The sequence below is a fragment of the Nicotiana tabacum genome, chromosome 5 (genome assembly GCF_000715075.1).
Source record: "Nicotiana tabacum cultivar K326 chromosome 5, ASM71507v2, whole genome shotgun sequence".
Classification (NCBI taxonomy): domain Eukaryota; kingdom Viridiplantae; phylum Streptophyta; class Magnoliopsida; order Solanales; family Solanaceae; genus Nicotiana; species Nicotiana tabacum.
The window spans coordinates 13,509,200-13,521,536 of NC_134084.1; the positions used below are offsets into that span (position 1 = coordinate 13,509,200).

The 12,337-nt window shown below is 32.9% G+C and overlaps 1 protein-coding gene and 1 pseudogene across 1 annotated transcript; one reads left to right on the forward strand and one right to left on the reverse strand.

The window, feature by feature from the left end:
• The first annotated feature begins 1,367 nt into the window (after positions 1 to 1,367).
• LOC107791402 (abscisic acid 8'-hydroxylase CYP707A2) lies at positions 1,368 to 4,203 on the forward strand. The gene is made up of 7 exons (XM_016613468.2): positions 1,368 to 1,674; positions 1,787 to 2,105; positions 2,261 to 2,644; positions 2,756 to 2,930; positions 3,051 to 3,157; positions 3,259 to 3,377; positions 3,501 to 4,203. The coding sequence occupies exons 1-7, from the start codon at positions 1,475 to 1,477 to the stop codon at positions 3,607 to 3,609; spliced, it is 1,413 nt and encodes a 470-aa protein (XP_016468954.1). The 5' UTR covers positions 1,368 to 1,474; the 3' UTR covers positions 3,610 to 4,203.
• Positions 4,204 to 11,196: 6,993 nt separating this feature from the next.
• Positions 11,197 to 12,337, reverse strand: part of LOC142180693 (long-chain-alcohol oxidase FAO4A-like) — a 74,302-nt pseudogene continuing 73,161 nt past the window's right edge.

The following is a 12,337-nucleotide window of genomic DNA, read 5'->3' on the forward strand; positions in this document are numbered from 1 at the left end:
TTGGGTTCAACCTGTTGAGGCAAGTTACCAAACATTTTATAACTCAAATTTTCAAAGTGAATTCAGTATTTTTGACATGATATATAATATGTATATATATATAATTAATGAAAAGTTATCAAATTTTATAAAAAATATTGTGTTTCGAACTCAAATTTTCAAATCGAATCCAACATTTCGACATGAAATATGAAAGCATATGTGTAAAAAATTAGCAAATTTTCAAAAAAAAAAATTATGTTTTCAATCCATAATTTATAACATGTCCCGTAATATATACCTAAAAGTTACTCATCAAATTAAAAAACTCATCAATATATACCTGGGAAAAGGAATCTTAAAGAATATTAATGCATCTGTTAAATTTTATTTTTAAAACTCTTGATTCCATTTACTAATCATTGTTTAAAATTCCTATACGATGGTACGGATAGCAAGTTCATCCCCTCTATACCCTTTTTTCCTCCTTTGCCCTTTCATAATCTGTACGCTGCGTCGCTGCCAGTCCATAGAGTCAACCTAGAAGTTTTATTTTGCGTCTCATACAACTTGCACTAGTTGTATGAGACTCATTTTTATCTCATAAATTTGTGGACCTCAATCTTACATTTCTGGGTTCACAAAAATCTGGGTCCATAAAACTGTGAGACAAAAAAAATTGTCTCATACAACTAGTATCAGTTGTATGAGAACAAAATAAAATTTTCCGAGTCAAGTAAACTTAATAAGTAGCTATCTATTCGAGGTAGTCTAAAAAAGAATAGATTTTGGAGAACTTACTTTGGATACAAAGATCTACCGTGCAACCTATGGGTTCATGTGAATCTAATAATTTTTGCTTAAATATTATATATGTATTAAGAAATTTACTTAATATTTATAAATATTTTATTGTAAATCTAATTATTATTGTTATATTAACTTGAGTTCTTACAGGAAATCCATAAATTTAAATTCTAGATCTGTCTTTCGCCCATGCTCGTCACTCCCCGATACCCCTTAGTATTGTTATGTTAACTTGAGTTCTTACAAGAAACCCATAAATTTAAATTCTGGATCTACCTACTATAAATTTAAATTCTAAATTCACCTCTACCCAATTCTCCCTACCCCTCTACCCTTTACCTCTACTTCACTCGCACACTCTTTCTACATATATCCAAACTTACACGTGCCCCACACCCTCTCCTTTCCGCTCTCTTTCTATTTTGAATATATACAACAAAATAATGAGCTGTAGGGAGATTCCGTGTGTGGGATTCAAGCTGTAAATTAAAGGACCCCACCCACCCTACTCCTCACCCCACCCCATCAATTTTTTTTTCTTCCATTTTATCTATATATACACACCCTTTGCACTTGTTTTTTTTCATTCATTAAACCATCAAAGTTTCAAACTAGCAACCTAGCACCAAACAACATTTGAAGTACTTGTTTCTAGTACCTTTTGTCTGTTGAAACTTAAAGGAAAAACATGGAGTTTGTTTCTATGTTTTGCTTATCTGCTATTGTTTCTTTCTCTCTTCTTCTTATCCATTCAATCTTCAAGTTCTTGGCTTTTGCTGCCAAGAAATTGCCTCTTCCTCCTGGCACTTTGGGTTGGCCTTATATTGGAGAAACTTTTCAACTTTACTCTCAAAATCCCAATGTTTTCTTTGCCTCAAAAGTCAAAAAGTTAGTAAACAAATCACTCACTTTCTTTAGTTTTCTCTTGATTTTCTTGATCTCAAGTTGCTAATGAAAAATGGCTTGTGTTTGTTTTTTTCTTTTTTTTCTTTTTTTATAGGTATGGTTCAATATTCAAGACTCACATATTGGGTTGTAATTGTGTGATGATATCAAGTCCTGAAGCAGCTAAACAAGTTTTAGTCACAAGAGCTAACTTATTTAAGCCTACATTTCCAGCTAGTAAAGAAAGAATGTTGGGAAAACAAGCAATTTTCTTTCATCAAGGTGATTACCATGCTAAGTTGAGGAAATTAGTCCTTCGTGCTTTCACGCCCGAATCGATCAGAAACATCGTCCCAGATATCGAATCCATCGTCGAAAGTACGCTCGAATCGTTCGAAGGAAGATTGATTAACACTTATCAAGAAATGAAGACAGTATGTTCTCAAATTTCCTAGTACTAAAACTTAGCAAAAAAACAGGGGAAAACAGAGGAAAACAGAGTCCCCTGTTTTTTTGCTCTGTTATTGAATAATGCTGCATTTTGGATAGTTTACTAAACTTGTTTTCTACATTTTTGGTCATTTTGCAGTATACATTCAATGTTGCATTGATTTCAATATTTGGAAAAGATGAAATCCTATACAGAGAAGATCTAAAGAGGTGTTATTACATTCTAGAAAAAGGGTATAATTCAATGCCAATCAATCTTCCTGGTACATTATTCAATAAAGCAATGAAAGCAAGGAAAGAATTAGCAAAAATTGTGGCAAAAATCATCTCAACTAGAAGGGAAATGAAGATCAATCATACCGATTTACTTGGTTCTTTTATGGGAGATAAAGGACTCACTGACGAACAAATTGCAGATAATATCATTGGTGTGATTTTCGCAGCTAGAGACACTACTGCTAGTGTTCTTACATGGATCCTTAAATATCTTGGAGAAAACCCTAGTGTCCTACATGCTGTCACAGTAAGATCCATACCCTAAGAAAAATCAAGAAAATTTCTACTTTTTTTTTCCAAGTATGGTTTCATTATAGGAAGCAGGAATATTAATTTTTTTTTTAAATTTTTTTTCCAGGAAGAACAAGAGACTATAATGAGAAATAAAGAAGAGAATGGTGAAGAAAAAGTTCTAAATTGGGCAGATACTAAAAATATGCCTTTAACTACAAGAGTAATTCAAGAAACACTCAGAGTTGCTTCTATCTTATCTTTTACTTTTAGAGAAGCTGTTGAAGATGTTGAATTTGAAGGTAAATTTTGACCCTTTTGATTTGTTCAAGTCAAAACTATCATTTTCCAATTTTAGATATTTTTTAAAAAAAATACTCTTTTCTTGTTATATTTGTTAATTTTTTTTTTGATAATTTCAGGATATTTAATACCTAAAGGATGGAAAGTACTACCACTCTTTAGAAACATTCACCACAGCCCAGACAATTTTCCTGAGCCAGAGAAATTTGATCCTTCAAGATTTGAGGTAAATATCAGAGAAAATTATAATTTTTAATTTTAAGTCTTTTTTCTTCTTATTTTCCCATAAAAATCCTATTATCTGAGACAAATCATTTTATGTGACAGGTGTCACCAAAGCCCAATACTTTCATGCCATTTGGCAATGGGGTCCACTCATGTCCAGGGAATGAATTAGCCAAGATGGAGATTTTGGTTCTTGTACATCATCTGACCACAAAGTACAGGTCAGTAACAGATCTTACAAAAACAAAAAAAGAAATAATTCTAACTGAATTCTCATCATTTATTTCCTAAAAATAGTATGCCAAATATATTTTCCTAAACTTTTTTTTCTTAATTTCTGACAGGTGGTCTATGATGGGCCCACAAAATGGAATTCAGTATGGGCCATTTGCTCTTCCCCAAAATGGTCTGCCCATTAAGCTATATCCCAAGAATTCATCACCATACGTCTAATAAGGAGTGAGATAAAAACTTCATTCCCAAAAAAAAAAATTGGAACAAGAAGAAAAAGGAGGAGAAGATAAAATGAAGATGAAGAAACCACAAATGGGGTTTCCCTCAAGGAATATGAAAATAAAAATATTAAACAAAAATAAGTTCAGGATCAGGGGCGGAGGTAGAGTTTCGACTACGCGTTGGACCGAATTCAAAAATTTTGGTCTGAACTTTATATTTATCTTAAGAAAAAGATATTCAAGGCCTCACTGATGTCGGTATTGCATGAGCTTGACCATTCCAAAGGATACGGCCAAGTTCAAGACGAACACAATCTTGATATGTTCAGGGACCTAAAATTGTAAATACAGAGTAGCTTCACAGAAAGTCAAAACACAAGAGGGTCTGATTCATTTTCCTTGAAGAAAAGGAGAAACTTAGGCCTTAGGGAGAAGGTAATTAATTAGTGTACCATAGTAAGAGGTTTTTTTAAAAAATATTTCTTTAAATATTTATTTGGGTTAATTTTTATTGAATTCTGACATGTAAAAAAGTCCGCAAGGCAATTAATGAAAGTCTGATTAAGACAGCACATAGTTCTGTCAATTTCTCAAGATTATTGTTGTTTATTTGTTATTGCTCCAATATTCATTCAGTTGATTGATACATATTCATCCTCATCCTTTCGATGTAGCTACCGTCCCTTCTTCCTCACAAGATATAAATAATAAAAAAACATATAATAATATAAGTAAAAGAAGTGCACGCGTAGTATTTAATGGGCATTAAAATTTCGAAAAATGTGAGGAAAAAAATTCAATGTTAAAAAATGATATTTGAAATTAAAGTTATATTTGGACATGAATACAAAATAGGAGTTGTTTTTGAATCTTTACGGGTGGTCTGAAATGAAAATTGTAAAAACATGCCTTTTAGAGTTTTTCGAATTCCGGAAAAAGTAAAAAAAAAATTTGCCATACAGGCCCTTAGTGTATATACTTATTTTCAAAATTATAAATTTCATATTTTAAACATGCTTACTTATAAATATTCTATTGATGACTTGATACAACAAGAAGAAGAACTCAGTGAATTTTCACAAATAGCATCCAATGAGGTTAAGATGTACACAACTTTACCTCTACCTTAGAAGGGCAGAAAAACTGCTTCCGATAAACTCTCGGCTAAATAAAAAATTAAAAAGTAACGACGACAACAGATAATAATAACAACAAGATAAAACAAGAAGACCAAAAAGCAAGCAAACACCAAGTAGTGGTAACAATCTAAGAATAAAGAGATACCATGCTAACCCCAATGCTATTGAGCTGAGCATACATACGAAGAACGCTCGACAACCTAATAACCTACTACCCTAATTTTTGATCGTCACATCCTTCTATCAATGGTCATGTCCTCAATAAGCTACAGTTACGACATGTCCGATCCCGCCTAATTAGTTCCCCACGACTTCTTTGGTTTACCTCTACCCATCCTCATATCTCACACCCATCAAGGTTAACCTCTCACATCAGGGCTTCTGTGCTTCTCCTCTTAACATGCCCAAACCATTTCAACCTTGCCTCCCGCATCTTATCCTCCATGAGGGCCACATACCTTGACCCGAATAACTTCATTCCTAATCCTATCTAACCTGGTATGCCCACACATCCATTTCAACGTGCTCATCTCAACTTCTGGACATGAGAATTCTTGGCCGACTAACACTCTGCCCTGAATCCTATTTATAAGTTGATAATATAAAAAATTCTGACGATACATGTAACTTAAAACTCTTTCTCGAATTATCAAATACCGAGCAGTATGGCCTGTATGTCTGGTGTACTTTTTCGTTTTGTTCTCTGTTGCAGCTATTGCTGCTGTGTCATATTCAAATGAGAATTCTTGGCCTTCAACATTTGGATGCTTGACTACTGCTTCGTTTGTAGTGAATGAATTTCTCTTTAGTAAAATTACTATATAATCTTTTTAATATAATTCACATAGTACCAAAATCATTCAGAAAAGAACACAGAAACTTTAAACTACATGTCTAAATTAAGGTGCTGAATTATGGGAAGTCTACGGGATTTTGAAAATTAATTAGAAGAATTAATCTAAATAACCGTCTACGTCCAACTACTTAAATTAAAAATAGCTCATGCATAATCAGTATAGAATTTATGTAATCTTAAGTTAATAAACCATACTTTTTTACATCCCTTCCTTGATGCCAAGCGGCAGTTATCTCATAGTAACACTCAGCTGCCCAAAATCCTCTAGACTCTCTATAAAGCTGCAGTAAACCGTGTCATCTATATGATACTATAAAGGGCAGTCCGGTGCACTAAGTACTCGCTATGCGTGAGTCCGGGGAATGATGATATTACGTTGAGCGTCCTATCTCATCAATATATACATATATGTGAACTAGTTCACTCGTAAAATATGTCATACTAATCGGCAAGAAGTGAACTGGCTTGATTAGCCGATCAATAATGATTTCATGTGACCTGCAAGGGTGGCCGAGTTGGTTGAGCAGCAGATCCTCCATATAGGAGGTCGTAGGTTCCAAACCTTCTAAATGCTTTCTAAGTCAAGCTCGTCACATGGAGCTTGCATAGCGCGGTTTAATTACCTTTTCAGTGTAGTTTGCGAGCTATTGTACTATATTAGTTTTACCCAGAGCGTACCCAAAGGGTAATGGCTGCGAATTCCCTAATTTAACAATAAAAAAAATGATGTCAATGTTGCCAACTGTTACCGAAAGAATTCTCTGTTCGGTGTTAGTGTCTTACTCATGTTTCATGAAACTTAGGCAGTTCTAATTAAGTTACGTGCACTAGTTCAGTACTATACTTTGACTGCAGTTTGCCGAGTGCAGACTATTCTTATGCCAACAGAAGAAGCATCTCTTTCTCATTTATGAAAACGATATTCTTTGTTTGGTTAATTATGATATAGACGACACCACAACATGATTGTAGCCTTTTCAACAAGTAAATAGTGCATATGCATGACAGTTGAACAACCTTATGTCTAATTAAGAGGCAATAATATCTCCAATATCACAAGTCTATTATTGACTTGACTTTTATCATATCGGGAAACTTTGGAGCTAACAATAAATTTGTCTTCGTGTGATATATAGGTCATGGATTTGAGTCGTGAAAAAAGTCACTAATGCTTGCATTAATTAGATACGTTGTCTATATCACACCCCTAGGAGTGCGGCCTTTTCTCAGACCCTGCGTAAATACAAAATACTTTGTGCACACCGGGCTGTCCTTTTCTTTTTTCATATTGTCGGGTACAAACTTGATGAATCATGTTCGGTCTATATAAGTTATGTCATACTTTTATGTGACTTTTTTCAACAAATTATTAACTTGACTTTTACCATATAGTTGAAGGGGAGCTTTGCAACAATAATTAAATTGTCTTCGTGAGATCTATATGTTGCAGGTTTGAGCTATAAAAGCATCCACTAATACATGCATTAGGGTACGCCGTCTATACCACACCCCTATAAGTGCGACCTTAATTTTCTGGACCCTATGTGAATACGGGATATTTTGTGCACACTGACTGGTCCTTTTCTTTTATCATATTGTCGGGTACAAACTTGATGAATCATGTTCAGTCTATATAAGTTGTTATGTCATACTTTTATGTGACTTTTTCAACAAATCATTAAAGTGCACATATGCATCGTATATGAGTAGTCTATGTCTAACAGAGATTACAATTTGAACTGTGATGTTACGATTATGAATCGCCATGACTTCTTTTACCCAATTGACTTTGCTACACTCGTCCTAATATTAGTGGTCAATAAAATGGATTAAGTATCACGAGGTCTCAGGTTTGAATTCCATAAAACGCAATGTTATTTCTTCCCTTCTAATCTAACGTTGGTGGATAGAGTTACTCGATAGTTATGTTGGTGGGAGATAACAGATATTCCCGTGAAATTAACTGTTGAGCAAGCTGATCTGACATTACGATTTTAAAAAAAATGTACTAAGACACATGTCATCTATCATGGGTGGTCCAATGCTAATACTTTTTCATTTGACTTTGATGAATTCAATTGCTTAACAAAAGTAGCTGACTTTAATTGGGACCTTTAATTTTTATGAATTTGGGAACACTTATCTCTTGTTCCTGCTTTCATGCCGCTCTTTAATTTCTAGTTTTAATTTTAAAAGTATAAATTGTAGTTGGGAATGTAAGCTGTAAACTGATATTAATGACTAATTTTTCTTATCTTCCTCTTTTTCTTCCCTTATTATCACGTGAAAATCTATCATATTTGAATTTTTTTTTAGTGTATAGTATTATTCTACTCTTATCAATAAGTCTATCTTGTAAATGGGGCTACGAACATTATGATAGATTTCAAATAATTAGTATTAAGAGAAAATTTAGAAGAATTTTTACACAAGTGTAAAACCAGAATAGTCACAGGGTTAGTTGTCATCATTTTTCTATCTTGAAAATCATTGAGGAATCTAGAACTTATAATTAGTGGGTTCAAGATTAGCGTGATTTTATATTCTATATATATATATATATATATATATATTTTTTAATTTTTTCTTGTGTATTTTTATACAATTCAAGTCATAAGTAATTGGTTCCGTTGACCATGCAAAACCTCCCCTAAATTCATATAGAAAATCTATTAGATAAGTATTTTACGTTAAAAAAGACAGCCCGGTGCACGAAGTATTTTATGTTTATGTAGGTTCCGAAAAAGCAAAAGTGGATCCAATATTTGTAGTTTATGGGTTCCTACATCAATCACAAGTTAATAACTAGGTTTACTCTCAAATATTTATAATTATTTAATGAATTTTTTAATGCATATACAAGGTATGGGCAAAAGCTACTGGGTTCACAGGAACCCGCATCATTGCCTATAGATCTGCCACTGCAGGGAATGGAGGCACCACAATGAGGTGTAATCTAGACAGTTTACCCTAATACAAATATCGGTGACTAATTTCACGTATGGCTCGAATTCGGGCATATAAATCACACAGAAACAACTATGCTGTTCCAAAACTCCCCTCAAGTATTCTACATTATAAACTTTGAATTCCCTGCGTATTTAGAAGAAAACACCACATGGGTTCATCATCAAGATTGTAAACACATCATAGCCAAAATGTCAATGGCTCTTTTATTCAAAAGGAAACATGAAAAGGAGAGATGAAGTGAACTGTTCAGGAAATGGCTAGCTGACTTTCCAGGTGTCCAATTGCACACATCATTTTTGCTTTCTAGCCATGGAAAAACATTCATATTTTGCTAATCATGTACTATTTGATTTTAATCACTATAAATTACTCATCATTAATCATTACTAATTATTCATGTACTAATTTATTGCGCTTTCACGATCATAAATCTTAGTTTGTGGATGCCAGACAGCGGAATAAGAGCTCTTAGTCCTTTCGGCACAACATAAAATAAAGGCTATTTTTATTGCGGATTTATTAGAGCTTGAGAATCTAGCTAGGGATAAGAAGGAATTCCCAGACTTGGAATATTTTTAATTAGTTTCTCATCTTTGGCATTTCTCATCAGTCACTCTAAATAACAACTTCAGAATAAATAAAATTAATAACCCTAATTAAGAAGTCAACCCTATGAGAAGCAGAAAGTTGATTGGCAAGATCCTCTGCAAAATAAATAAGTAAAGAATTCAATCCTGTACATAGATTATACATTGATTATACGGCTATTTGAGTTAATTCTTCTTAAATATTTTATTTTATCCTTAATAAGATGTTTTTATAGCCACACAAATATTATGACATATTTAGACCACAAATTTACAAAATTTAATAGTCACGCAAATATTATGACAAGTTTAAAACTATAAATTTCAAGTCTTCTTTTATAGTTTAAACTTCGTGTCGAATCAAACTATATCACATAAATTGAAATAGAGGAAGTATATTATTGCCTAAACCTATTACCGAACAACCCAAAATTAGTACTATTTCGATTTAAGTAGCAATAAAATTTCTCATCCTGGAGATGTAACGATCTAATCTCTCAGTCCTACCATTTACATCTTAGGGGAAAAGTCTTAATTAAATATTTGCACAAATTAATTTTAACATCTTATATTGTCTTAGGTGTGAATATGGGTAAAAATCAGTTACAATTTTGACTAAGTCTTTCGCTAGCTAATTAGGTCACTACTGAGATTTTAAAGAATTTGACTTAAAAAGGTTTCCTAGGGTCATATATCTCAAGCTACCTAGCAGTACTTTTAATAACAATAACTACTGCTCCCTCCCTCTCTTCACACACTTTCCGTTTTAGTCTGTTAGAAAAGAATGATGAATTCTTATCTTTAAAAAAAAAAGCTTTCCTTTTTACCTTGATGATATAATTTTATAGCCCACGGAAATGTCTATGACATGTATCAAACTACAATTATACATAGGTAAGACCTCTATATATTTGTTTTTGTAAACAGTTAATCTAAATAGTCGATCATTAAACCGCTTAAAGTAAATATATATATATCGATTAGAAAAATAAACAGTTCCCGCTGCTATTTGTGTAAAAATCCCTTATAATTGCATCTACCCTCATGGGCCTAAACACATTATTGAAGAACAAGCCCCCACACACAAGTGAAATGGAGATTTCAGAAGCTCATGGGACATTGCCCCAATGACAATAGAGATCCATTAAAAAAAAAAAGACTTTAAAGTTTGTGGTCTAAAACATATCATAACAGGTATGTGATTGTAAAATTATATTATCAAAGATAAAATAAGAATTTTTTATTTTTTTTTCAAATATAAAAATATACTCGTATCACTTTTTGAGATAGACTAAAAAAGAAAGTGTGGTACATAAGATGAGGCATGCACGGTAGAAAAAGTGCATAAAATCATTGCAAATACAATAATGAGCTTGAACCTTGGATTTTACATTAAGGGGTTGTTTGGTAGGACATATTAAGAAATATAGTATATTAATTAGCTTTGGTATTATTAATCCTTTATTTGGTAGTATTTTTCAACCTATCTATAATTAGTACTTGTATTGCTATAAATAGCCAGGAGCGAAGCTACTTTGGTTGAAGGGTGGTCAACTGACCACCTTTAGTCGAAAAATTATACTACATATAAGGTAAAATATTACTTGTTATTGATTAAAAACAGACTTTGAACACCCTTGCATAGCCCACTGACAAAGGGTGTTCAAACACCCTTATTGAATTTCATAGTTTCGCCACGGTACATAGCAAACCATGATATTAGTAATAACATAGTTTTTAATACATGGATAAACATGTATAAAGGCGGAACTGCCTTTTCAAAATCTTTAATACGTCAGAACAAACAATCGATAAAAAATAATATCAGCATAACTAATCAAAGTATTACTAATTTCAACATTATCATTATCAGTATACCCTATTCAGTAATATTCTTATATATCATAACAATGTATGGACATGTACTTCCAAAAGATATAAATAACTTTTTTTCCTCCTTCTACAAAGTTTCCCTAAGTACAATTCATCCTCAATCCCTCAGCAACAATATCCTATTAATTCATCTTCACAGTCTAAAGAACTTAAAGCACATTTTGTGCAGTGAAATAAGAAATGGCCTGAACAGTGACCATTGGATTTACACCAAGTGCAGTTGGAAAAACACTTTGTGTCACCCTTAAACAAATCCTCTACTTCCCATGTCTCTCCTTTTGGATTAACAACTGATATTTTTGATCCACTCCCATTCTATAACTTCCAATTTGATGTGCTGAACATATTGACACTGACCTCTTTGTTTTTTTTTTAAAGATTAAGAGGTCTGAATTTGAATACACATCTGAATATCAAGATATGTATTTAAGACATCTGAATATATTAAGATGTATATTAAGATCTGAATACTAAATAATTAAGACTGTTTAATTTTTAACATATGAATGTATAAAATTTATCTTTATTTGAAAATTAATAAACATAAAATTCAAATGTAGTACTAACTATTCTAATATTCTATCAATAAAATATATAGTTTTTTAAAATATGATAGTTGGTGGTGGTGATGGCTAACGGGTGAATGCCGACTAGAGGCGGTGGTTGGTGGTAGTTTTGGTTGATGATGGCGTTCATGCTAGTAGCTAGTAGTGATTGGTAGTGGTGTTGATTATGATTGATGATGGTGGTGGTGGATGGTGATAGTTAATAATAGCGGGTGGTGGTAGTAGTTGTGACTGAGGAAGGTAGTGGGTGGGTGGTGATAAATTATAATGATGGGCAGTGTCGGTTGTGGTTGTTAATGGTGATGGGGTGGTAAGCTGTGGTAGTTGAGGTGGATGAGTGTTGATTGTGGGTGAAAATGATGGTGGTCGAAGTGGTGGGGATAGTGGGTGGTGATGGTCGATAATAGTGACGGTTATAATTGAGGATGATGGTGGCGTGGTGGTGGTGGTAGTGGCATAGTGGTAGTTGATAATGGTAATTGGTAGGCGGTGGCGATAGTTAATAATGAATATGTGATAGCATCTTAATGAAATTAAGTCTCTGTTATAGATTTTAATTATACAGACTTATTCAGATCCATTAAGTGGTTGTGAAGTAAAAAAAAAACACACTTAATGATTAAGATCTGAATAATTAAGGTTCAGATTTTAAAAACAAATACACTTAATATCTGAGATCTGAATGATTAAGACTCAGACCTCCATTAAGTGCAAA

What these genes read in the sequence shown, in the direction of transcription:
- LOC107791402 (XM_016613468.2), top strand. Translation starts at nt 1,475, where the DNA reads ATGGAGTTTGTTTCTATGTTTTGCTTATCTGCTATTGTTTCTTTCTCT. An exon ending in TGAAGATGTTGAATTTGAAG is followed by an intron (nt 2,931 to 3,050) that starts GTAAATTTTGAC and finishes TGATAATTTCAG; the next exon opens with GATATTTAATACCTAAAGGA. An exon ending in CATCTGACCACAAAGTACAG is followed by an intron (nt 3,378 to 3,500) that starts GTCAGTAACAGA and finishes AATTTCTGACAG; the next exon opens with GTGGTCTATGATGGGCCCAC.